Below are 27,298 nucleotides of genomic sequence, written 5' to 3'. Positions count from 1 at the left end.
TTTCATTTGTGTACTCTCTGATCTTCCCTGTGCTAACAGATGACTAAGGGTATTTGGCTTGTGCTTCACCTAATATTTACACACACGCAGACGAGTAGAAGAGTAGTCATGGATGACCACTTATTAATTCCTGAATCTGGCATAAAGGAAAATATTAATGTGACTACATGTAAAGTGCTAGATTTTTTTATGTTTACCTTACTGAAAGGTTAGACTTTAATTAAAGATAATGCTGATAAATAGTATACTTCAAAGCATTTTTTGCACATATTTATGAAGTGCAATAACAGTGGAGGACACTATACTTGATATGGCAATAACTGCACAAGTAGGCCTATTTTATTTATAACAAGGTGATGAAATGACAATTGAGACAGTATGATCCATGTTTACCTGTTTTTAATGAACCCTGATTACAGTTTTAATTACAAGAGGGGAAAAAAGCAAAACTAAAGTGTACATATTTCCTCATGATGTCAAGTCTCATCTCTTCTTTAAAGTGTTATATAACCGCTAAGAGAGAGATTGTGTGAGAGCGACAGAGACAGACAGAGGGATAACTGGATAAAAAACAAAGGGAGAGAGACCTTATACACAATAAAGAAACACTTTCTTACAGTCCCCCAAAATGGAAAAAAATATATGTACACAAGACAAAAAAATAACAATAAGAGAAAAATCAGGCCATAGCAGAGTTCCCCCTTCCCTGTTTGTCGTTATTCATTTTGTTTTTCCTCAATAATTACAAGTAAAACCAGCATAGATACAAAGCCAAAGAACTGCATTTGCTGTTACGTAGTTTGCAGAACAAACGTTGCGGAATATGCTTTGTTAAAAGGTTTGATCTCATGAAGCTAAACTTCAGGAAGGGGTCCCAAAAACAAACAAAAAAAAAAAAGTCAAAGTCAGTAATATCACTGTTAAAAATTATAAATGGTAATAACATTAACAATAAGTATAATAAAAACAGCAATGTTTATATTGTAGAGGACAAAAATAGTTTTTGCTTTTTTTTTTTTTCTTTTTTTAAACAAGTATGAGTGAGTAAGGCAGTTGTCAGATTGTGTACAGACACTGAGCTGGTGTAAGGCTGCTGCACTGAAGAACGGAACCCAAAGAGGCGGGGCTTAGACCAGGGGCAGGGCTTATGCTGTGGGCGGTGCTTAGGCTGGGGATGAAAGCTCGTACTGCCTGCTCATTACTCACAGTATGTATTTAGCATAACGAACACTTTTTGGTGTGGACTGTTGAGTGCGAGATATGCAGGGTCCTTTGGGGCTTGCAGGGCTGATTCATACCACACTGTACCAGTGTTGCAACAAACCTACTTGCCCACTGCTCTGATTACAAGGTGTTTCAATCCACCAACTCATTATGTCAGTAGAGCCACGTTACCGGCTACTGCTATGTGAATTGGAGAACTAAGCCCAATGTCATGAAGCAGGCCCTTCTCCAACTGGGTCACGGTCTGCTCCATGGCCTGGTTCAGCTCCTCAACGCAAAGTTGCTTTCAGAGGAGCCGCACGTGTGAGTAGAGATGCGATGGGCGGCGTTAGTGTCAACGCGTGCGCTTACAGCAGCTCTAGGCTGTTCCAATGTGGTTCAAATGTGAAGCAGGGAGCACAAACTCCCGCGTGGAGATTTGAGCCCTGGGACACGGGCGTAGACATTTGCAGAAATATACAAGAGACCATAAAATACAGGATTCAGTTGTGAATGATTCATCAGTTACTGTCATTTTGCTTTTTACTCCAATAACACCTTACTCCTACTGAGCAAAGTTCTGTAGGATCCCTGTAACTAAAGTTTTGAGGTCACCTAATATATATTCTCCATATATTCTTATTTTTAAAAATACACTTCTTATCAAAACCAGAGTTTTGAATATAGATCATCTGTATCAAATATATATGATTACTGTATGCAATATATAGAGAACATATGGGCTTTAATTTTGATCTAATTAATGATATTTTCTTCTATGCTAAAAAAATATAAAACAAAGGCATAATAGCAGTGTTTGAGGTCATGTTTCTAAGGCTTGTGTGTCTGCGTGTCTGATTATGGGAGCATATTTAAAAGCATAGGGTACCAAGTCTCAGACTTATACAAAAAGGCACAGTTTCACTTTGTTCTTTAAGAGGCTTTTTGACATACAGATACTATATTCTATGCAAATCTATAGTCGAGGTTAGGTCTTAGTGAAGTATGCCTGAGATTTGTACTCACAAATTCGCAGTTTTCTTTTTCTAGAATATTCCTTAGACTGGTTTCAAAGAGCTTCAAAAGCATATTTTAAAACCTTTCCGCTCATTACACGATCACCCCCGGCATCATGAGCGACCTCTTTCACGGGGCACTAATGTTTCTTTCAGCATTAAAACTGCTCAAAAATACTAACTAGTTGGGAGGAGAAGCACCCCACACAGTCCATATGTCACTGCAGGGGGTCCAAGTCCATCTTAAATAGCTGGGCAAAACAGACTACAAATCTCTTTGTGGGTGTATTTACATCTGGAGATTTGAAGAGGTCGAGTGGTCCCTTGAACAGAGGCAGATGAACAGGACCGGCACTGTGCCGGACCCCACGCTGGACCCCGGAGCCAATGGAAAGGCAGTGTTCGGCGGGTTTGCACGACTGTGTTTACAGGGTCAAAGGCAGTGGCTACACACGGAGGTCCAGGTTCCTGTGTAGATGGCCGGGTTTCCCGCCATGACCCTGGGGCGAGTAGGTGGGGCTGCATGCTGATGTGTGAGGAACCGACCATCCTCGGGCACGACTGCTGAGAAGGTCGCGCACCACAACGTGTGGGGGCCAATGGGGGCGGCAGAAGACGAGGAGTCTCGGGCTGTTCTGGAGAGCGACCACCCCTCTCCCGTGCTCGCTGCTCTCTGTGCAGACGCTGACCTCTTGCTCAGGCACTTCTGTTATCTTTAAAGTGTGTTTTGGAAAGCAACAGGGGAGTCCGGGGGTTGCAGACGAATAAAAGATGTCCATTTTATGATGCACATTAATGAACATTGTCATAGAAGTGGGCTGTATCAGTCAATTTGATGGGAGGTTTTTATAGTGGAACAGGAGCAAAAGTTCAGGATCTGGGGGGTTGTACTGAATTCAAAATGGTGAGTAGGACGGTGTCAGTATTTAGCCATTCTTAGTGTCGTGTCTCGGCACGCAGAGGTGAATGAAGCAGTGTTTCTCCAAACCTGTGTTTAACTGCACGGATGGTACCTCAGACGTTTTAGGAAAATTGGTACGAGTGACTGCTTTATTTGTTTTCAGCCAGCGGTTGTGAACGCAGTCGAGTCTGTATCCGAGCACAGCTCCGCAGGTCTGCTCCGCACTCGTCTCCTCAGCAGCCACTGTTCTCCAGAGACAGCTGCGCCGTGGCTCGCTGCAGCTCCGAGCTTACCCTTCTCTGGCCCGGAGCTAGAGGCACCACCAAGGTCAGAGCACTCTTCCCCTCTCCGTTCTCCTCCAGCCCTTTAGGCTCCGCCTCCTGGATGGGCTCCTCCCTCTCGGCCCGGCTCTTCTTATCCTCCGCCTCGTCGGCTTCGGCCTCCATGCGCTGGTCCTCGCTCCAGCGGCGCTTGAAGCGAAGCTTGAGGGGGATGCAGCGGGTGCCTCCGGGGCTGCTGGGAGGGGCCGCGCCGGGACTGGTCTCCCGTGGCTCTGCTTTGAGGGCCACCAGGGCCGGAGAGAGGCCGGGAGCGGCCGGGGCCTTGAACACGTCCTCCTCCAGGTCTTCGTCATCCACGGCAGCGCCGTCATGACGAGTCACAGGTGCAGGGGCTCCGTTGGAGTGGGGCGGTGCAAAGACATCGCATCCGTCGTCTTCCTCGCTGATGTCCGTGACCTCTACCTCTTCCTCTGACTCGATGTCAGAGATGGGTTCAACCTGTTGAGCACAAAACACGCCACAAAAGGTCGATGAACAGTCTGCTCGACTGAAAACGTACACTCACCGCTGATGAATACGATTAAAGCACTGAACACAAACCTTGATCTTTGGCGGACCTCCTGAACTGCTGTTCACCAGGCCAGATGAGTTAGAACCCTGACCAGAGGCGGAGCCATGCTCACTGCCAAATGAGATGGAGGAGCCCAGTCCGGCGGTGGTGCCTGAAGGGGCGTGGCCTGCACCGGAGGTGGGAGGCCCTTCTCTTTGTTTGCGGCCTAGTGGAGGAGGTTGCAGCTTGAACTTGAAGGGCGAGAGGTGGGACTCCTCAGGCTGGTGGTGGTGCAGGGGGTGGGCGGGGAGATGTGGCCCCGGCCCTGCCGGCCCGCCAAGCCCCTTGTCCAGGCGCTGGGGCTGTGGGATCACTATGTTGGGGTAGTGCAGGAAGGCACGTGGGCTCAGGTGGTAGTTGTAGACGCTCTGGGTGTGGGCCTGCAGGTAGCGCTTCATGTCCTCCGGATTGAAGGAGAAGTGGGAGCCCAGCATGGGGGACAGGGAGGGGGAGGGGGTGTAGGGCAGATGTGAAGTGGGGGTCATGGACAGTGCCGGGGAGAGAGGGGGGGGCAGCAGGCCTCCGGGACCTGGCAGAGGGGAGACGGGGAAGGGGGAGAGGGGCTCAGGGTGCACCCTGTGCTGGGGTGCGTGGGGACCGGCACGCGTGAGCCCTGGGTTGGGAGGCCCGCCATAGACGCGGAAGAGGGAATCGTGCGAGAGGCGGGGGTGGAGGAGGCTCCGGAAGGCACGCTCGGCGGGGCGTTCGTCACCCGCCGCCACGCCCGCCTCCTCCAGCTCCGAGTTGGTGGAGGTGCCATCGCTGCAGTCGGACACAGAGCCGCGAGCCATGCGGCGGGCCACGGCGCTGAAGACACCCGGGCTGCGCAGGTCCTCGCTGGGGGAAAGCACGTCCGACGGCGTGGACGGGGGGAACCGGAAATGGGTTCCGATTCCCGAGGGGACCGGGGGAGCGCTCTGGGGAACTCCAGAACCTAAAGCGGAAGAGAGAGGCAGAGGCACTGAGTCTGCTGAGATTTTAAAAATATGTATTTTTGGAAAGATTCCATAGAAACATACTGACCGATGGGTTTACCTGCTGATCCCATGTCTATGAAGGGGTAGTTGACCAAAACCAGCTTGTTGAAGTTGAACTTGTAGGTGAATCTCTTCCCTTTGGTCTTGTGTAGGATCCTCTTGTTGTAATAGTACCTGTAGGAAAAATGTTGGCATGGTTACACATCTGTGAAGGACAATCAAAATGAGCACAGTATGGCCGATCGTCAGGTTTCTGAGAAGGAAGCTGGCTCCGCCCAGCAAACGTGGAGAATCAGTCCAGGTGCTGACTAGCAAGTGCTTTTAACAGTGGAGCCAGTTGCAGAAATTGAGTGAGGGAGGAAGCAGCAGAGGAATTGAAGTCATGACCAGCGAAGTCGAGGCCGACCCCTGGACAGCCCCACACTGACCTCCCCGTTAACACGCACGACAAGTTCCTTCGCCTTATGAGGTCATGCTAGTTTGCTGCCATTCGCTCTGAAAGCGGACAGGGAGACGAGCTCACTCCGTTTCCCGCCAAAACAGGCATTATATTAAAGTGAGCTCGGAGTGGCAGAGAAGCAGCTCGCCCAGACTAAACGGCTGATGGGAAGCCCTGTTCATCATCATCTCTTCTGGATCTACCGATATAGTGTGTTTCCACGAGGTACGGGTCGCCAAATCAAACCAACATGGATAACTACAACTGACCATCCGAAGTCCTTCTGTGTTGTTTAGATGTGTTAACATTTGGTTCTCTTTGCCCAGAATGGCAGAACATCGTTGTTGAATGGCTTCCCAACGGTGTTAAAGGGCCCGTATTCATCTCTCATCAACACTGCATGCTTTAGTGATATGGCAGATGAAACTAGTGCTCAAAATGGTCTTAATTGTAACCTCTCTAATTACACATATATAAATGCCATGGCTCTAGATGGCACTGACTTGAATGAATGCAGCCGAGTGGAAGTTTGTTAGGGTTCACGATTGCTCGGTGCCGGCACTGTGAACAAAGCACTCGGTCCCATGTGTCATTGGTTTGAATATGATCCGCACGTGTGGATCTGTGTGTGTGTGTGTGTGTGTGTGTAGTTAAGACACATGCGGACGTGTTTTCAGTGGTAAAGGCAACGGAAGTTTTTTTGGCATGCGCAGCCTGCTCACAGACTCAGCAGCAGAAGAGAGGAAAGGGCACTCGCGCGTGTGTGCGTGTGTGTGTGTGTGTGTGTGTGTGTGGCGGCACACGCGGGGTCAGACACGCTGAGGCATGTGCACACTCTCTTTGAAGCGCATTTGAACTCACTTCAAAAAAATACTGGGAGAAGGGGAAGAACTTGTGTCTGTTCACATGTGCTGCACACCACTCTAATGATCACCACACCCGGGCTGGACCAGAACACCACTCTAATGATCACCACACCTGGGCTGGACCAGAACACCACTCTAATGATCACCACACCCGGGCTGGACCAGAACACCACTCTAATGATCACCACACCCGGGCTGGACCAGAACACCACTCTAATGATCACCACACCCGGGCTGGACCAGAACACCACTCTAATGATCACCACACCCGGGCTGGACCAGAAAACCACTCTAATGATCACCACACCCGGGCTGAACCAGAACACCACTCTAATGATCACCACACCCGGGCTGGACCAGAACACCACACCCGGGCTGGACCAGAACACCACTCTAATGTTCAGCCCGGTTGTGGTGATCCAGAACACCACTCCTTCCCTTCCCTGAAGGTCCTGAAGGCCTGAAAAACTATCATGTAAAGGGGAGCTTAACTTTAAAAGCTCTTGACTGGGAAGGCGGAGCTTGGTGGAAAGGCGGGGCTTGCCAATTTCTGATTAATTGCATTAAGTTTTGGGGGGGGGGGGGGGGGGGGGCTAAGGTTTCATTTGGCTCTGTATATGGAGGCTTTCGAGTACACCCCTTCAGCATTTACAGTGCAGGAAAAGGCATAGAACTATACGTTTTGCTCCTAAATCAGACAGACACATTTGTTAGACAGACAGAAAGTGCATCTGGGCGTTTATCAGACAGGTTATAGTTAACAGGAGACGCAGCAGCAAAGAATTTGGCGATAGTGCAAAATGTTTGACATGAAGGACGTGACCGAGCTTACAGGGCCTGAGGCTCCTCAGCTAGGATGGAGGAATTAACTGAGGTGTGCTTCAAGGTCCTGGTTATGAACAGCTTTTATGTGAGATAATGAGGATAAAGTCAAAGAGGGAGGATGATGTCCTTTAAATGGGACTCTAGGGTGCGTACGGGTGGGGACGAGTGCAATGCATTAAGAAAGCTGCATTCCTCCTTTCCTTACACACACACACACACACAAGTCCCTCCGTTCCTCAGGTCACTGTGAAACTTCAGCAGATGTGCCTCTGCCTACTACTGTCACATAAAAGAACTGCCCACTCTCCATCACTCTCTCTTTCCATCACCCCCTCTCTGCTTCACTCCTGCCCTCCTCACCACGCCCTTATTATGGGATGGTGAGGACAGGTTCAGTAGGTTTGAGTGGGCATTTGCTGTCGCCATGGAGATCATTGCACAGACCCGAATAACATGGACAGACAGAAGGACTGCAGCATAGAGGGAGAACACACACACACACGCACACAGACAGAGACAGAGAGAGAGACAGAGAGAGAGACAGAGAGAGAGACAGAGAGAGAGATATGGAGGGGGACAGAATGGAGGAATGAGGCAAGTAGAGGTAAGGCAAGGGACACAGATCCATCTCGAAAGAAATGATATAGAAAATAGATAGAACCAGAAGTATATCTGCTGAAGAAAACATGCTATTAAAGGCAGGTTACATGATGGGGGGGAGAAAATTAATAGAGGTACAAAAGAAGAACGATGAAAGAAAGAACAAGGCCATTTAGACTAAGGAGAGAAAAGCACATGGTGCAACACCATCATTGGCCGGCAATTCACATATGGACAATGCAGCATTTTATAAACCATGTAAAAGCATCTCTAAGGGTTTCTCTGGCCCACTAAATTGACCCACTAATGGAATATTTTTTATAGTTTGTTATGATGTAGAGACCCCTCCATCTCTCCCTCCCTCAACTGAAAAGAGTGCACTGGGTTTTTTCCCCTATTGAGCCAACTCTATCACGATTGCTGATTTTATCTGGATTTTCCCTGTACCTCACCTCAGCTCAAAAGCTCCCTGGGCAAACATAACAAGGCCGCTGAACTCCAAAGAGACCTGCCCACTGTCTGTGTACCAGGCCCGCCTTAGAGAAGGTCCCGGCCAATGGCGCGTGTAGGGGGACCGGTGGGCGGGGCTTACCGGAGGGCACGGCTTAATTTGTCGTAGTTCATCTGCGGCTTGCACTTGCGGGCGCCCCACAGGCGCGCCACCTCGTCCGGGTCCTTGATGACGAACTCGCCGTAGTCGCCCTGCCAGGCGATGACGTCGTGGTACTCGTCCTTACGCAGCAGCTCCAGGATGAAGTGCCACAGCTGGATCTGCCGCGAGCCGGGACTCGACTCCGGCTTGTAGGCCCACTCGGGGAAGGCGAACCCTGTGGGAGGAGAACCGGCCACACCAGACACAGACAACCACACCAGACACACCCACAAACACACCAGACGCATCAGTACACCACTCAAACGATCAGCTAAAACTGCAGCAATTGTACAAACCTCAATCTGTTCGTGACGTTAACCCAGCAGAGTACAGAAATATATATAACCTGTAATATCTTCCAAACCATTACTCAGGAGACTTCTGCCAGTCTGAGACAAAGTGAATTTAATAGACCCACGATTAAGCTGAATCGGTTCTGAACTTCTGATCTAAACTGATGTGAACATCCCCACCCATCAGTGATGGTGGCCTGGTCCATTCTGTCCGAGTGACCCAGCTAGCAGGAGATATACATGGAAAAGTCGCTCGAAATAGATGTCCGTGTTGCAGGCAAGAAACACTTTCATTCTAATCTGGTGCACCGCTGGTCTGACTGAAAGGGACTCCAAGGAAATTGAGACATTTTTGTCTTTTATTGGTCCATGTCCAGGTGTAATTACCAAACCTTAAATACTATGTAGCTGCTCATGTCTTGGTGGTGCCGTTCTGTGCTTGTCTATTATTAGTCTGTGCACTGGCACTGACTGGGACTTACATGTCCACGCTCAGTCATAAGCACGACAAACAGGAGCCGAATCGGTCAAATTAACGAAACAATGCCCAAGTCATCCCAGTCGCCTGTGATGTATTCTGGGAAGAATGCGTAAATCTGAAGCATTCTAATGCTACAAGCACTGGAGTCAGTGTTTTGAGCTTCTCCTCTGAAGGAGCCCTGTCATCCTTGAGATGGCAGTCAAAACAAAGATCAGGTCCACATGCCCACAAAAAGCAGAAAAGACGTGCTTGAACAGAAGTGTGTGTGTGTTCTAAACTGAGACTCTGTTCTTCGAAAACACAAGTTCATCTCATGCTCCGCGGTTTGGGCATGAGGACTATCCATGTGCTGATAAGCAAGGTAATCACTGTCTGCCTCAGACAGACCTGCACCTGTCCCACACCACCGCCACAGCATGGGAAAATCTAGAGTGATCCCAGAGGATGACTCCAAAACCTCCGACTGCTTAATACGTGCAGTACGCACAGCCTACATGCCAATGAATGCAACGCAGGTCAGATGGGCTGAAGCTCACTGGGCTTCATGGCTGCGAGGGTGTTGGAAAAGCGTCTCAAACTGCAGCTGCTCCGTTGGCTTTAGTTGACTATTTCCTGTCCATTTAGTGATCTGGGCAGGACCCTCCCCCTCCAAACACCTACACTGCCAGTGTAGCTGGGTGCTGGATATATTGGGTCCTTGGAAGCATGCATGTTATTAATTCCCTTGCCGTTTCAGTTTAGCATATCGCCAGCCAAATCATCCCAGTTGGGAATGAGTCGACTCGATAGTCAATGCATTTGTGCACTGTGTGTAATAAGTAGAGGTGTATTCAACTAAGGATTTTCATAGTCGAATCGTCAGCTTTTCCCTTTAGTCGACTAATAGTCGAATCGGGTTTGTTTATTTATATTTTTAGAGCACCTTAAACGGGATCCCGTTCTCATTCAGGACTTTTTTCCTCTTCAAAGTAAAAACCTAAAACACTCAAGATAAATGAATAAACACGGTATGTTGGCTCTATTCAGCTTTTATTTATTTACTTATTGATTTTTTTTTATGAAACGTTAGAGAACATTAACCGTCAGTGCGCATTGCGCATATCAAACTGTCAGACAGGCACTGTGCAAAATGTCAAAAATATATTAAATAAAATATGCCTGCCTGAAAATATTTTAAAATTGCTACACAACAGCAAAAAATATATAAGGAAAGGCTCAAATAACTGGGTTTAAAAGCAAACAACAACAACAAAAAATGTTTATAGGCCTACTTGCCGAGACGCATCGCAACGAGACGACACGACCGAAACAACAAATGGCTTACGCGTTTTAAATGGTATACCATGTTGGTTGTTGTCGTGCGAAATGAAAGACGTTGATGACATAACTTGCACTTTACTTTGTTTGATTCATCTTTATCAAAATATTTTTGAAGTTTTTTAGTAGCCATTATAATCCTGGCAGATGCTGCGTATTCTGTAGCGTGTTCAGCTCCGCTCATTTGCAGGGTGTGATTTATTAATGTGTAGTAAGGAAGATGCCTATTGTTAATGCGCAAACATCATTTAAAAATATTTATTAACAGAAATTAGGATGATTTTATTTGACAAAAGGCTATATATAACAAAGACATTTTATGTAACAACTAATGCTTAACTGCATCCTTGGGCACCCCCATGCAGTTAGAATGGTACATTCGACTATGACGTTCATAGTCGACTATAGTCGAATCAGCGACTATTGCAGGTCACCCCTAGTAATTAGTGGTGTGTAACAAAAGGGTGAGGCGTGAAGATGCTGGGACTCATTATGCACCTTGAGGCAAGACAGATTAGAGCGGATACATACGGCATGAGGTTGACCATTCCTTTACCTTCACTTCGGTTTGGCCTGCTAGGAAACATCTAAGATACCATGAGTCTGGACTGAACTGTCAACATGTTCTGATGGCTTTAAATTATAAATGACACAAAGAACTCATTAAAAAGAACCAAAATCCCCACATGGTAACACAATGACCGGGCCTTAAACTTAGATGCTATCTCTCATAGCAGGAGTGCCTAGCAGGAGCGTCCAAAAATAAAGTAGAATAATTCCCACACTTTTAAGAAAGGGGAGTGAAAAGAGGAGTCCTGGCACACAGGGTGTGTTGGAGAGTGCTGTGTGGCTGGCTGTCTGGAGCTCAGGGGCCGGTGCGACTGCCAGACAGCGCAGCCCGGCTCGCCGTAATCGGCCACGCTCGGGCTGTTGAGGGCCGGCCAGGGCTGGGAGAGCCGCGCTGGGCTGATGGCGGGGCACGGGTCGGATGAGTCCGTCATGGAGACTGGGCCAGCGGAGGAGAAGGAAGTGGTGGAGTTCAGTGCTCCACCTCCAGCCCGTGGGGTCAGTCTGGAGTTCATCACTCCACCTTCAGATCACGACACACTTCATTTTCCTTCTGATGCAAAGATTGGACATAATTGCCACCAAAGGCAGAGTTAAATCAGATTTCACACATACGGTACATCTTGCTCGCTCTCCATAGCCGAGACAGAAGTCACACCACACAGATGGGGCTCATACATGACTAGTCGCATGTGTGTGGGACAAGGCCTTGAACACGCACACACACACAGTGGCGGGCTGCTTCCCACCGCGCGTGTGCGTCAGCTCTGTGTCACGACGGGTGCGTGAGTGTTTGTCATTCAGCTCTCATAAGACGTGCGCCCTCTCCCTCCACTTTCTCCCTCCACTCTCATCCCTCTCTCTCTCCCTCGATTTTGCTCCCTTGCTCCCACGCCATCTCCTAGCAACAAGACACTTCAGCTCTATAAATACGTGTGTAGCTAAAAGGAAAAAAAGGCAAAACAAAATTCAATTAATCGAGGAAGAAAAAAAATAAAAAGGTTGCTTGAACTGGGACCTGCAGCCCACGATTACCTGGACGTCCTGATCAGATCCTGCAAACAGCCGCACGTGCACTTTAACATGCAGGATATGCCAAGGCTTTATGAATTTCTACTTTCCCTAAAAATTCTGTAGGCGTAGTCCACAGCTCACATTTCTAAAGCGCGAGGAGAATATGAGCTCTATAAGTCGACCCTTATGGCCACTTGGCAAAATGGTGGCAGCTAGTTGAATTGCCCTTGGCCTGCGGGGTCATGAAGCCATTGAGTGCTGTGTGCTCAACAGTTACCTTAGCAGACCATTCTGAAGCAATTGCACAAAAATCAGGCCAGTGCATCACGCGTGGCTAAGAGCACAAGGCTCCCGAGTGAACACAAACATGCTCAAAGTGCAATAACAGTTCTAACAGGGAGGCCCCTGATGTCTGCCAGCCCTTCTGAGACTGCTGCTTCTCTGAAGGTTACCGTCACCACTGGGTACAGAGTTGAGAGACCACCTGACACACACACACACACACACACACACACACACACACACACACACACACACACACACACACCCCTACCTTGCCTGGTAAACACTCACAAACACCCTGACACAATCCTTAAATGATATAACCAGCACAAACCTGACCAGTAACCCAACACACACATGCCTAAACAATAACTGAACCCTACACCCTACACATTTATACAGACGAAAAGTGAGACTGTTGGCCAAAACCGACTGCCCTGTGTGATTCAGCCTAGGCTGCCTAAAGGGGCAGGACACATTCTGAACACCTGTCCCTAAAGTGCATTAAAACAGGATCCATGCTCTTTCTCCGTTTGCGATTAGCGCTCCGCTATAAAGCCTTTTTTATTGAGACGCTGTGACGTCAGCGAGGAGGGGGGGGGGGGGGGGGGGGCGGGGGGGGTCATTGTGCTCGCCGGGCGCGTGTGCCTAATGGCTCCAGTATGCTGAAGGCCCCCGCACTCATTCGCTTGCTCTCACTCCATCCATTCTCCACCTCCCTCCCTTCCTCCCATTCTTTGTGGGGTCTATATTTAGCCAGAGGAAAAGGTCGGCCTCCATCTGCTAATGATGGTGGTGGCGGCGGAGAAAGAGGTGAGCGCTGTGTGCGTGTGTGATGAGAAATACATGGAGCCAAGAGCTGCTGCTCCCCCTCTACATCTACTATTTGCTGCAAAAGTTCTTTGCAGAGTGTTGGAGAGTGAAAAGAGAAGACGACGTTATGTGCAGGCTGCGTGTGCGTGAGCGCATGCCCACGTTTGGTGTGCTAACTGATTGATTACACTGATCACTCTCTGAGAAGAGTAGCAGCTTTCAGATGGCATGCGGTGCTCCATGTTCCAACGCTGTGATCTCCGTGCAGCGATTCTGTGCGGCATGATCAAAACCTGCTTGTTACACACTGCATGCACCCGCAAACAAGCTGCACACACACACACACACCCCCTCTCATCCTTCCCCATTAAACACACCGACTACTGAAGCCATATGAACACCATTATCTCCATCTCTTCCATTTCTTTGCAGTACGCAAAACCTGAATAATTCACCCAGGCGCTACGCCACTGCTCTGCAGGCATGTAAACAGCTGTTTCGGATTTTCTATCGAAGCATTTTTATATGCTCGTGTAATTGTGCAATGGGAACTGTGTGTGAGGAGTCCTGTGAGTGGGCCGGGCAGGACGGGGACCGTGAGAGGACCACCTGTAGCACGCGCTTCAGCTAAAAACTGCCCGGCCCACGTCTACTTTGGACATCAGGGCTCCGACAGAGAGAAGGAGATTTCTCCAATCCCAACGCGTACCGGAGGGGTTGCAAAATTGGCGGAACGCTGTGTGTGAAAACACTTCTGTTAAAGCTGCCACTGACTTGTTCGTGTTTGCATTAGAGAGGAATGTAAAAATAAACCTCTAAGAAATGATCACAAGAAACGGTGGCCATTAACCTGGTTCTGTACTAGTACCCACAGCACCGCGGCACATGTAAACGCAGTGAATTCCTGAAACATTTCAGTGACAGTCCCACAGATAAACAATGACAGCGCCAGAAACAGAGAGCAACTGAGACAAACAAAAACAAGACCATCAAAATATGGAGTGTGAGAAGAGAGCAGAGGAGGTGGTGAGAAAACTCACTCAGATAGAAGGAAGGAGAGAGGGAGGAGAGGGTGGTGCAGAATGGAGAGAGGGGGGGATGGGAAGAGAGAGAGAAGAAGAGCAAGTGAAGCAAGACCGGATAAGTGCGAGATCAAAGAAAGTCAGTCACCTGCAGGTGCATGGTGTGTGTGTGTGTGTGTGTGTGTGCGTTCGTTCACAGGGCACTCCAACATAGCACAGTCTGTGTGTGTCTACAGGGCACTCAAGTATAACAGTCTGTGTGTGTCACTTCTACCTTTGCCAACCCCAACAGAACAGGTCCAGGGTTAGAGGACCTACAGCCTGTAGCTTGAGGCACACACACACACACACAGACACCTCCCCCCACACACACCCACCCAAGCCCTCATGACTGCTCTTGCTGTGCTCAGGAGCCCATGGTGGTGCCACCTGGATGCAGATTCGCTGTGTGCCTCAGCCCCCCAGGGCCAGGGTGGCCCGCCCCAGACAAAGAGCCAGCTGATGTGGGTAAGGAGAGCAGGCTACGAGCCAAGGACGCACAGAGAATTCATGACTAATTTATTTTGTCTGAGTGAAACACAGTTTTCACAGATATGGGACACCCTCGGGTACCTCAACAATGTGTTTGGGCTAGAGTACATAGCTTTAACAGCAAATGAGCATTTTGTACAGCTGTAAACACACACATTTCTAGCTGACTGAATAAAACATTAAACCCGGTTGACTAGTGAAAGTCCGCTAGTCTGTGGAGCTCTGAGCACTAGCTGGAGCGTGCTGAGGTGAGACGGTCTAAACTGGAATGTGCGAACCCGACGGGCATAGCCCCCTGAGCTTGGCCACACAACAGGATACTTGCTCCAACTCACAACACTACCTGCACCTGCTCTAATGCACGTGTTGTCACAGCCTAGGAAAGGTGCTCACAAACACGCCAGCCCAACTTCAGGGACCCCAGGCCCGATGGGAAGTGCCCACATCGAGGTGGGCACGCAGTGGGCCACTCTGAACCGTTACCCACCCAAGAAGAGAGCAGAGTGGGTGTGTGGGCTGAAGACAAGGAGACTAATCGGTAGGCATTAGCTGGGTCTAACACTTTTACAGCTGTCGCACCATAAGCTAAACATCTAAGAGCTGTTATTTTCACGTCTGCAATCTTCGTGTCAACACCACCGTGCCCAAAACTCCAGTTACCGGCAAAGCGGCGGTAGAGACGGTGCTCCAGATGTCCGGGACGCCATAGTGCGACAGCCAACTCAGCCCAGACAGAAACCAGACGCGTCACAGGGGAGTTCCTCGCAGGGCTATGATTAAATCAGCCATAGATGGTCAGGCAGGGCGCGTTTCTGGGCCAATTTTCCTGCTATGTGAGGAGTGGCGTGCATGAGGGGCACTGAGGCTGCAGCCTGCCAAGGGACCCGGCCCGGTGCAAAAGGCCAAAGCGCTCGCAGCTCACCAGCAGGAGACGCCACTGAGCATGCAGTCTTCTCCCTCTGTACTGGGTCTAACACATTCATCCCTCTTTTAAAAACTGGGCCTTCTGTGCTCCTATGTCCACAATCCAAGATCACCAAGAGCCCAAACTGAATTACGCACCACTGACACAATCACCAACAAAGGGTAAACATATCAGTCCCTCTATGTGCTGGTCACAGTTGTATGGCTCTGGTTTAAGTGTACACTAGGCCAGAGTTTGAAAATGTTCTGATATGGGATGTTCAGGTATACATACAACTTTAAAGCAATTAAGCAATAATCCGCTTAAATGATTCAGATTCAGTCTGATTTGGCTCTCAGATTTCATAGCATGACGCTATATTCAGTCAAGTCTTCAGTCACAAGTCAGTAGCCTTACACAGTGTAGTTAAATCAGCTGAGGCTTCAGGGGTGACTGAGCTGCTCATCTCTCTGATAAACCTTTATGCTGCTATCTTATCAGGGCTGTTCTTTCATCTTGCCTTATCTTCTACGGCCAACAACCTCACATGAACTAATGACCTGGTGCCCCCACCCCTCTCTGTCCATCCTATACAGCACAGCCCCAGGGTCTCTACAGCACACCGACCCAAACCGGATTGAAAGCACATGTCCAAGAGTCGGAAACCTCGGCATCCTAAAAACTGACGAGCTGCGAAGTAAAAATCTTAACTGGTCATTAAGCAATCAGAACAGAGCCTGCCTCTTCATGTGGGGAAGAAACTTCAGAGAACCAAGCAGACACCTTCGGAGGCCTGGGTCAGTCGTGTGTGAGCCACCAGCATCGCCCTGAACACGAGTGAAGCCAGCTCTCTGCTGGAGGGCAAGAGGTCACCAAGGTCGAACTGGGCTCTGGTGGCGCTTCGCCTTCTCTCCCTTGGCGCCGAGCTCGTGGCGAGTGTGTAATTTTACCCGCCGCTGCCCTGCCCGTGTCAGACGAGAGCGGAGCGCGCTGCGCGGGGCCTCAAACGGGCCCAAACGGGTTTGTGGGGAATAAACAAGGTCCACATATAATCTACCCGCTCTGCCCGTCTAATTGCGTTCATTTTTTTTTTTTGATCTGTACTTAATGTGGCAGCCTGACGAGCTTTTCCTCCCTGGTTTCAAACTGATTTATGTCCTTGTCGGTCTATGGATTGAAATAACATGCAATTCCAGAGGCCTCAGAAACATTCGATTTCTGCTTGACCAGGCCGTGTTGCAGAGGAAATGTAAAGAGCTGCTGGATACCAGTAAGGGAAATAGTCACCACAACAAAAGTCAAGAGAAACATTTTTTTTTTGGACCAATTAACAAACAAAGAATAAAACCTACACAACCACAATGAAATATTTCAAAGTGAATACTGTTAAGAAAGACATGTGGTTTATTAAACAGTTTGCGAGCCTTCGGGCCCTTATCCTAAGCATTTAGACCTTTCAAATGCAGACACCCTGCTGAAGCAAACAACAGACCCCATAACACCCTGAAGGGGGCCGTGAGACGGTCATCTGTGCCGGCAGCAATCAGCTGGAGTGTGCGTGGGCCCTAGCTGGAGGGCTGGCTGCAGACGGGCTGGGGTGGGCGGCGTGTGCAGAGACGAGGCGGGTGAGGGGAGCCTCCGCGTCTGAGTGGATCAATGGCACTGATGTTCTGACTCCACTCCAAAGCCAAATGACTCCAACTTCTACCCAACTCAAATGCACAAAATTCATTCGACCTCCTCGGTGCTCCGATTCCGCTCTCGGTGTTCCTGTCGTATTAGTTCTCAACAATCGCATATATAAGAATCTCAAAAGAGCTGCTACAGTCACATTCTGCAAACTTGGCAAACTGAATCCAAAAGGAGTCAAGCTGAGAAGGAAGACGAGGAAGGAGAGCGGAGATGGAGCCAGGCGCAGTGGAAAACGCGGAGGGAGGAAGGTGGGAGGCGGAGGGGTGAGAATGAGAGATTGCCTCTCTTTCAAGTTCTGTGTTGTGGTTGGGGCTCAAGACGCCGTCGTTACTTTCATTTTCCTCCAGGCGCACGTGTGCGGGTGTGCGCCCGCAGACGCCGCGCCCGACGGCACACGTGCTGGGTGGGGGGATTAAGTCTCTATGGTTGCTTGCCACCGCCCCCGTTGCCACAGGCACGCCCCCGCCCCGCGCTGTCGCCACGAGCCATCGCTTACGAGCTCCCCGCCAGCGTGCAGACTCCAACGCCCCCCCCCCCCCCCCCCCCCCGTCAACAACGCTGGGCCCCGACACCACGCGCCCACCTCCAGACACCCGGTCTGTTGAACTGGAAATCACCTGGGGCTCTCGAGTCCACTGAAAGGCTGCATTTCTTGAACAGTCGTGCATTTTAATAGCTTCGTTTCCACTGTTCCGCAAGAGTGGCTGAAAGTTCCACCGCCCAGCAGGGTAGCTGACACGGGGTCGGAAATCCACCGACGGGTTGTGAGAAGGCGCTTGCCTGTGCACAAACGCAGCCATGAGTCAGAGTGGGAGGAGCTGGAGTACCTGGGTGGCTCGGAGGGCCCCCCTCGAGACGCAGCGCCTCACGGCCAGACTCCTGCTACCCGCTAGCCACACGCTGCACGGAAACCCCGCTGCACTAATGCTAGATCTGCCTGCAAAACTAAATTGGCTGAGTAACAATAAAAGGGAACGAGTCAAAGTGGCGTCACCACAAAGATGGCAGCCCAAGAGAGGGAGATTGAGCGCGAGTGTGAGAATTAGGAAAGTGTGTGTCCCTGTCTGCAGAAGGGCGGGTAGGTGGGCGTGTGTGTAATGCAATGCAGACACCAGCCATTAAAGTGGAATGTGGGGGGTCTGCCCCCCCCCCCCCCAATAAACTGTGTGTGCGTTGCATTCAACCCTTTATGAACCATGACTTGTGTTCATTACCAGCAAATTGTGGGTGGAACAGCGAGCCAAGGTGAAAATGTTTTAATTAATTTGTGAGAACCAGGTTTTTTTTATGTCACAAGTTTTTGATCCTTAGATTCCAGCACCAATTACTCAGAACAATGGCCTTGCTCATCCCTGCTTTCTTATTTTAAGCAAATCTGAGCGCGAGAGAGGAAGAGAAATCACTCTCCAAGGAGCCTCTTGGAGCAAAATTTCACAGAATAACACCAATGTTGCAAATATCTAATGATGGCTGGTATGAGCCAGTTAGTAATATGCAAAGCAGATTGTTTGAGCTGGCCCGGGTTTCTCAGAAGCTTGTTTTTAAGATGGAGGAGCGTTTTTGTTTAAAGGAGTTGTTTGCCGCTGCGCTGTCTCCTCAGCAATGCTGCCACCAGAAGGTCTGGTGTGCTGCCGAGACTTCAGACAGCACCGCGCTGGCGTCTCGGCCTCAGTTTGGGCACGGGCTCCGAGGGGACGCTCTGAAAACGTCACCAAGTACACAAGCCTCTTGGCGCGCGTGCACGCCCGCACACTCACACTTGTGCGGACGTGACCACACACGCACCTACCCGCCCTGAAGGGAGAGGTGAAGCCACAGACGCACGGGCCGAGAGCCGACAGACGTGGCGAGACCTCAGAGTTCCCACCAAACCGTGGCAGCAGACACAACACGGCCGCGGCCTCGCTCGCCCCACAACCGCGGCTGGAGGGAGGGGGCGTGTCCTTCAGCCAGAGACCTGCTCCTCGGCCACAGGAGACGCCAGGAACCCACAAACGGAGCCCGGCACAACTTTGTGTCTGGCATATTCAAAGCCAGGCATTAAGTAGGACTTGGATTAATATCTTCTCGAGCAGCTGAGACTTTTGAAATTCTCATTACTAACTAAAGTGGTTCAGACCAACACAGTCAGGTAAAACGAGCTCTGAGGTGGGAGGGAGGAAAAAAAACAGAACGACTCAGGTTTCAGAGGGAAACGTGCCAAAAGGTGTTGGGAGATAGCAGTCTTCAATTCTAAATTGCCCTGTAACCCCCACGCTTTGGTTCCGGTTGGCTGGCGTTCTCGTTACACCTCCGAGTGATAAGCTGCTCTTCAGCGTGTGTGTTTATGTCTTGCTCTCTTCAGGCTCACACCATGTCAGCATTGCATCCTGGCATGTGGTTTTGGTTAGCTCACGTTACCTGAGCCTCACCGTGTGTTGTGTTTGTCGCTGATCTCTCATCTCTCTGCTGTTTCCAGGAAAAACCTGCTTCCTGTGCATCACCACAGGTCAGACAGGAAGTACAACCAATCCAACGCGAGTTGTGCTATGCACCAGCCAATCAAAACTCTGCTGCCTGGGTGGCACTGCTGTAATGACACACTTATAAGTAAAAGTGCCTAAAACTTATGGAATACTGTCTGGAAACAGCACTCGAGTGAGAGTTACCCCCCCCCCCCAGCAATAGAGAGAACAGAGGCGGTTGTATATACCGCTCACACGGCTGAGGCCGTCACGTGCCTCTGGCTGTCTCTGCCGGAGTGGCATTAGGTTGTTTCTATGGGACAATGTGAAAGTAGCCTCTGACTGCACATTTGGGTCTTGAGATGTCTGAGGCCCTTTGGTGTCAGAGGAGGGGGTGAATCACACCTACAAAGCTCCCCAGGCACTGCCACCTCCACCCAGCCCCCCACCCCCCTCGCCACCACCTTCCTTTGAAACTAATAGCACCCACGGCTGCCTTCTCTAAATGCTGGCTAATTGCCCATATGGGCCCTTTCACTCTGGAAGAGACAACGACGTGCCCGTTTCCAGATGTGCCGCCTCACATGTGGAGAAATGTTGATATAATGAGTAATGCAAGTGGAAAAAAGAAGAAAAAAAAACATCAAACTGGGACCTTATTGGTCTGTGAGGCAGATGGACGGATATTACGTTTAGCTAAAGAGACAAGGACCCAGTGGAGTAATAAGCAACCAACTCTGGGATTTTTGTGTCTCTGGTTCTTCCTAAAGTGGTTACATTTTCAAATAAAATACTTACATTATCAGTAAAATGAATATAGTTGTATTTTCACTTTGTTATGTCAACAGGGTAAACCAGGGGTTTAGCACTAGTTAATACATAAAACAATACGTGGTGTTCTGAGGTGACAACACCAGCAATAAGTCTAAGAACCTCAGAACAGTAGCAGAGAGTAAAATAGCTGTTTTAGTGTAATTAACCTCTTGGGTACCCAAGCAAGAATTTGCAGGAAGAGCGGTTTCAGAGTTCCTGCACACAGGAGGCTTGGGTGGGGAGCACAGTGCCTAGAGCACACCATCTGATACTGCTTCTACACAGCTGAACACCTTATATTCCCCCTGAGCCTGCCTGTCCCATACTCATGAGAACCTTTAGACTTGGTCTAAAAATCAGCTGTTGAGCAAAACGGACCAATTTATTTTAAGTAAGCTTTGTAATTTGTCAAATTGCATTTAAGGTAGTGTAGGTGAGCACTTTCCTAGACAGTCATAACAGAACTCTAAAGGGAGAACCTACACACTTGAATTTCTGCTTAACTTAGAAGCACCATAAAAATGTTGGATGGAGCCTCACTGTAGTTTAGCATGATTTGTGTTGCATTTGAAGATGAACTTCAGCGCACAAGCATCCCACCTTTTGCTCACAATCCCACCTCTGACCACCTACACGCAGCGCTGTCCTACACACATAAAAATGGTACACTCCTACCATACCACAAAAAGGGTTAAATAAAAGGGTGTCAGGACTTTGGAGAACTCGAGGGGGAGGGGAATGGAAGAAATCAGCTAATGGTTAAATTCACGAGAAAATGACTTCACCGTGGGCTAAATGATTTTTAAGATACAACACAAGACTAGGAGACGCGATGTCTCATTCCTCTTAAAAGTGGCGCAGACCACCAAACTCGGTGAAACACGCCAGTATCTGAAGACTTCCCTCCTCACAGCTCCAGCAGGCACATACCATTACACACAAATTGTGCACTTACTCGTCCGTGTAACGTTAGACCCGAGCGCTAAATAGCAACATGGCCGTATATATCTCATTGGGCGCCGTATTTTAATACGGGATTAAATTTATTGTGCATGTATGCGATTAAAAGCAAAAGTATCAGAACTTCCGGAAAGCCAAGATTGACGGAGATAATTGAAGCCTCCGTTGTTGTAAACTGTTTCTTCGGTAGTAAATTCGTTGTTTAATAACTTAAATCGTCATTACAATTAAATTAAAGCGATAATTTCGCCAAGGTGCATTAAAGGGCATCAAGTACTGCTAGGGCGGAGAACTTTGAGCCTTCACCAGCTAACTTGGCTACTAACGAGATCACATTTTATTTGGGTAGCAGTGCTAACGTTAGCTAAACAGTTCAAACTATCGATTTTTTTCCAACGGGGATAAAAATATAGCCTACATTAGCAGCTATAAAACGAATAAGGCTCGTTTTGCCAACATCTAAAAGTGGACGTTGGTATGTGGCTACCATGCGCCACGCAGCCAGCAGGCCGAACAAAGACGCGCAGTGCGGGCTTGAGGTGCAGGCGGCGAGCGCTCAGCACAACTTTCTCAAGCCAAATGGCTGGCAGGAAAACCAGCAAATGGTGGGCGAGCCGTGAGTCACGGCCGCCTGTTATAACACTGCGGGTCCGTCCCGTCGCGTTTGTCTTGGTTCATCAAAGTTCTTGGCGTCCTAAAGCCAAGGCTGGTTACTGAAGCCGAGCAGGATGAAAACCAGCGAGTGTAGGACGGTGGCGGCCGAGCCGCCAGCACGGGTTAGTCAGCTAGCCACGACTCAACCACCCAAAGTTGGCCCAAACTCGCGTGTACCAGCCGACAACTTTTTTCGCTTCCGTTTGGATGCGAGATTTGCATCCTCCATCCTCCACACGTCGACATCTCACCAAAGCACCAACTATGTTACATTCACGTAGCGCCCAGACCAGGTGCGGTGGATGACAACAAACACAGCAGCAGTTACCACAGTGTAACCTCACACACTCCGATCACACGGCTAGCTGGCTATCATAGTTAGCTCACCTATCTCGGCTAAGCTCGCTGTGTTTGGTTTTTTTTATCTAAATTAAAGTTTGGACAACTTTTGGAACAAAAGAAGACAACGAGGACGTTGTCCGGATAACTTTAAAACGAGAACAATAAAGCTCCACTCCTAGTGGTGCTGTTATAAGTCACCCGTGGTCGTCTAGTTAGCTAGGGGGTATAAAGTTAGCCTAATACCTGGTATGCTAATGAAACCCGGTATGTTGCACCATTACTTTTAGTACGTCGAGTGTAACGTTAAAACAGCCTGCAGATACAAATACAACATACAACACGAGTAGAGAGTTAGCTACACCGGACCGGGACCGATTAACCTGTGGTTAAATAGACGGCCGGCGGCGTATTCGCTGTGTTATTAACTTACCCGAATCCCCCGGGGTCTTCATGTCGGTAGCAGCTACTCGGTTAGCCTGCCTGCTGTGAGTGGGTCACCGGAGTGGTGAGACCGACCGTCTGCTCGCTCTCTCTCTCTCGGTCCTCCTCCCGGCCTGATAACGCGCTCGCCGCAAAACTCCTCGCTAACTTTTCAGCCCCTCTCGCTACTTTTCCGCTCCGCTCTCGGCCCCCCTGCTGTTCCCGAGTTTGTTTTGAGGTCGATTACAGCCGACGAGCGCCGCCTTAGTTCGGGAGAGCCGCGCTATTGTCGAGCTGCGCGGACGGAGAAGTTTGAGCGCGTCGCGCCGACCGACGGGATCCGGGTGCCCGGAGTGTACTCGGTAAATTACTGATGACTTTAATCGCGTTACAGCGCCGCATATTCAACACGTCCGCGTCATTCTCATAGTCAAAACATACCATGTCCGAAAAGGGGGGGAAAAATCACTGTCTGAGGCAGTTTTCTCCTTCTCTTTTCACAGAATTTTTCTCTTTTTCCACTCTCTCTATGCACTCTTTCCCCCCGTCGGCCCCCCCTTCCTCCGTTTCGGAGTGTCGTGTTTCGTTCTCGCGACCACACGGGGCCGCCCACGCGGAGCGGGGGGGGGGGGGGGGGGGGGGGGGGGCGGAGGGGGGGTCACGCCCACTCGCCATTTGCTCGGCTGGCGTCATTGCAGCTCGCGGCGTTACTGTGGAGACCGCCAACGCCGCTGAACATAGATTGCGCGAGGTGACGTCACAACATTGTCCCACACACACACGCAGCCCCGAAAAGACAATCAATCATCTCTCCCTACTGTGGGAAGGAAAAGTCGCAACAACCCCTAAAACGTCCAGCAGCTCACTAAGGCAGAGCAGAAATGCCCAGGACGTGACTGCAGAAGACAGTAGTTCTGACCATATGAAGTCTATTCGTCTATATCAGCTGGCCCAAATCATTGCTTTAAAATTATGCAATAGTAATGTTAACAATCTTCACCTACATACTGACCTACATACTTCGTTTGTGGATAAATTGGGATCAATAAAGTATCTACCTACCTACCTAAATATAGGTAGCTTGTGACTTTTAAGCATTTTAGATAAACTTCATTATAATTTTTCTTAAGGTGTTAGTGTATGGGATGAAATTTGAATTCACTGTCAGAGGCCTGGACTACCAGTTAAGAGCAAAACCCACAGCCGGAGACAAAGATGAGATTGTACGCTGAGCGCAGTACATCCTGACTGCAATACATGATTAATAGATTGTCACTTATTATTTATCTATTGCTGCGTAGAAAAATAATGTTATCAATTGACCTAATTACAAATGTATAGCTCTGCCTAACTAACTCAGAATAGCTAACTTTACATACCACATATCTATATTTAAATCATAGTAATCTATTTACCAGTATTAGTTAATAGTGGCAAGGCATGGCTTCCTAGAGGAACAGAGGAGGTATGTTTGCCTGTGTGCACTGAATGAGCCCAATGTCAGTGCTATATATGCAAACAGTGCTACGTGTGCATTTGACAGCTCAAAAAATGTCACCCGTGACAGAAGCATAGACCAAGAGCAGCTGAATGGAAAAGGAAAAAAATTGGTGACGCTAGGTGGCCTTCTCCACCGCCCCACTTCCATTTCCTTCGTTCACCTCCGCCTTTCTCCATCTGCAGCATGAACACAATAACATCTCTGAAGTATTTGCACATCAATGCCAAATTAACAATGAAGTGTTAATGTTCATCTATCTCTCACTCTCTCAGACCTAGACTCATACACAAGAGTATACACACATCACCTGCCTTCTCTACTACTAACATTTTATAAAGATGTCTCGAGAATTAACACTGGCTTGCAGTGGGGTTTGTATCGACAGGTTTGTGTGTGGAAGTCCATGCTGAACATTTGAAAACTGAAATACAGCTAACATAAGAGGAAAATTTGATAGATAGAAGTGTTGACTTCACTAGCTGATGTTAATATGAAGGTGCCACCGCAGGCTCTTTGTAACCATTTGGTTCAACGTGAGGGGCCAAATATGGGTGTGGCCTCGTTTCTTTTGGATGTTTTCTTTCTCTCCTCTCTTTTGTGGGGCAACCTTGCCATCCCTAATCAGGATGACAGACAGACGCGGCCGCAGAAAAAGAAAGTGGGAGAGATAGAAATGAGAAAGGAAAGAGAACAAGAGGGGGAGAGATAGAGATGAGAAAGGAATGAGAACAAGAGGGGGAGAGATAGAGATGAGAAACTAATGAGAAGAAGAGGTGGAGAGATAGAGATGAGAAAAGAATGAGAAGAAGAGGGAGAGAGGCTAGACAGGAGAGGAGCCTGTCCTTCCAGCCACTGACTGGAGCATTCTCCTGTAGCCCAGCCTATGACGTGTCGCAGAGCAGAACAACACCACTCCGTGTAAGCTCCTCTACTGAGGTACCTTCAAGGTCTGTGACATGTCTGAACAGGAGCGAGGCCGCGATTGGTCGAATGCTTCTTTTTTCTTTCTTTTTTTTGGCAGTTGAGGATAACACTAACAAGAGTCATTCTGCTTTTCAACCTGAAATCATGATGCATCTAAACGTCTTAGTGTGCTGGCTGGAGTTGAAGATAAACTTCCTCAAGTCCCCCAAAGGGCAAAAGAAGACTAAAGAGCAATCAATGGGATACATCACCTGAGGCATGAGGGGTTGGCCTGCAACAGTGCTGTTACAAGACTACACATCAAACACTGTATAGACTTCCAGCAGCAAGCAACAGTAAAGAGGCAAGAAAGAAATGTTCCTAATCCATTTGAATAATCTACCAAGTCTGTTAAATTGAGATATTTCTTTAAAATTGGTTCTCATGAAACAGCAACAGAAATCAAGAAGGAAATTAACAAACCAAATCTCCAAATGTTTGGCAAATCTCCAAAAGTTTGCTTTTGCAGTACTTTGGTACATTGTTTTAATTGTTTTAACTGTTTTTAAGTCTTCAAATGTAAAATGTAAATTACATTTTTAGATTTACTAATACAATTTTAATATTGATGTTAATTTAAACTTGATCTGCATCCTAGTTTTGATACTTTCAAAACTTTAACTTTGGTAAATTTACTAAAATAAAATAAACAATGTATAATTTATCTCAGCATGTGAGCATCAGGTCTACTCACACATCTCTAACACTGAGGGATTGAATGAAGTTAAAAGATTTAATGAACTTCTTGATAGATGTAAAAGTTGGCTAACCTTTGGAGAGCAGACTTGCTTTTCAACCAAATGTCCATGTCAGTAAACAAAGTTGCTAACTCAACAAAGGAACACGCGCAAGACATATCTACATGATCCCAACCTGTATTTATCTGTTTATCACTACTGCTGGTCACTAAGAGCCACCAGCCCAAATGTTTCGTCTGAGCAGGCGTCTGAAGCTGCGTCCAGCCAGCATCCGTCCCAGCGCTGAATTGACAAGGGATTGTGACGGGCTGTTCGCAGGGCTAATGATTTAACGCTGGTCAGATGAGATTAACCCCCTGATAGCCAATGGTAGTGGTCTAAAGATCAACCAGGCACAGAAAAAAGCAGATAAACTTGATTAAAGTAGTGTCCTAGATTTGCAGGTCAAGATGGTGCCAAGCACACAGAGGACTCTGCTGGGAACAGCTAGCCAGAGCCGGCCACCAGCTCTCTACTGCATTTTAAGATGATCTGATTAAGGAAATCTAATGGTAATGTGATTGGGGTTCAGAAGGGAAAGCGGCCCTCCCTAGCCAACTCCCATCCATGACTATAGGTCTTAAACCTCCCCCACTGACCCTGTAAAGGGACACCAAAATACATGTCCACACATATGCATACAGAATCCAAACACTCGTGCACACACAAAGGCTGCTTTGTGTTCAGTGGCGGCGGGTTTTCTTTTGTGTGTGTGTGTGTGTGTGTGTGTGTGTAATATGAAGCGTTATGAAGATGTTTCAAGGTGCCGTGGTTGGCAGTTCACTTCTTGACTCCTGATCCAGTAGCTCCATCTTTTTTTCTTTGATCCACCTTTTTGCTAAAAATGAGATGAACTGTGGAAACGAAGGTCTTTTTCGGGACTTCCGTGCTTGGCCTGAGAGCAGGAAAGAGAGAGAGAGAGGGAGAGAAAGAGAGATATCGAGACAGAGAGGCAGAATGAGGGAGAGAGAGAGTGGAAGTGGTTTGGCATAGGGGAGAGGGGAATGAAGCCTCGGGAGAATAAGGGATTAGCAAAGAGGGTCAGGGAGAGAAAGACATAAAGGGGTGTGGGGACAGAATAGTGAGAGTGTAAAGGGATAAAGCAGAGCCCAAAATGGATGAGAGAGAGAGCATGTGCTTCTGTGAATGTAGGAGAAAGGGAAGGAGAGGCAGGAGAG

The 27,298-nt window shown here is 48.6% G+C and overlaps 1 protein-coding gene across 2 annotated transcripts; it reads right to left on the bottom strand.

The window, feature by feature from the left end:
* Window positions 1-382: 382 nt before the first annotated feature.
* Window positions 383-23,514, bottom strand: erf (Ets2 repressor factor). 2 transcript variants are annotated; one of them, XM_077009586.1, is made up of 5 exons: window positions 22,930-23,514; window positions 8,311-8,545; window positions 5,035-5,162; window positions 4,002-4,945; window positions 383-3,899 (listed from the first exon to the last, which is right to left on the bottom strand). In XM_077009586.1, exons 1-5 carry the CDS (start codon window positions 22,949-22,951, stop codon window positions 3,354-3,356), a joined length of 1,875 nt encoding a protein of 624 aa, XP_076865701.1. In that variant the 5' UTR covers window positions 22,952-23,514; the 3' UTR covers window positions 383-3,353. The 2 variants fall into 2 exon arrangements, with proteins under 2 accessions (XP_076865701.1, XP_076865702.1); XM_077009587.1 differs by having other exon boundaries at window positions 5,047-5,162.
* Window positions 23,515-27,298: the final 3,784 nt, after the last annotated feature.

This window comes from Brachyhypopomus gauderio, chromosome 6, assembly GCF_052324685.1.
Source record: "Brachyhypopomus gauderio isolate BG-103 chromosome 6, BGAUD_0.2, whole genome shotgun sequence".
Taxonomy (NCBI): Eukaryota; Metazoa; Chordata; class Actinopteri; order Gymnotiformes; family Hypopomidae; genus Brachyhypopomus; species Brachyhypopomus gauderio.
This window is presented reverse-complemented; position numbering and strand designations above follow the sequence as displayed.

Bases quoted from the DNA above. Each gene is read 5' to 3' on its own strand.
- erf (XM_077009586.1), bottom strand. From the start codon at position 22,951: ATGAAGACCCCGGGGGATTCGG. The intron at 4,946-5,034 runs GTCAGTATGTTT...CTTCCGCTTTAG, and splicing joins ATCAGCAGGTAAACCCATCG to GTTCTGGAGTTCCCCAGAGC. The intron at 3,900-4,001 runs GTTTGTGTTCAG...TGTGCTCAACAG, and splicing joins GAGGTCCGCCAAAGATCAAG to GTTGAACCCATCTCTGACAT.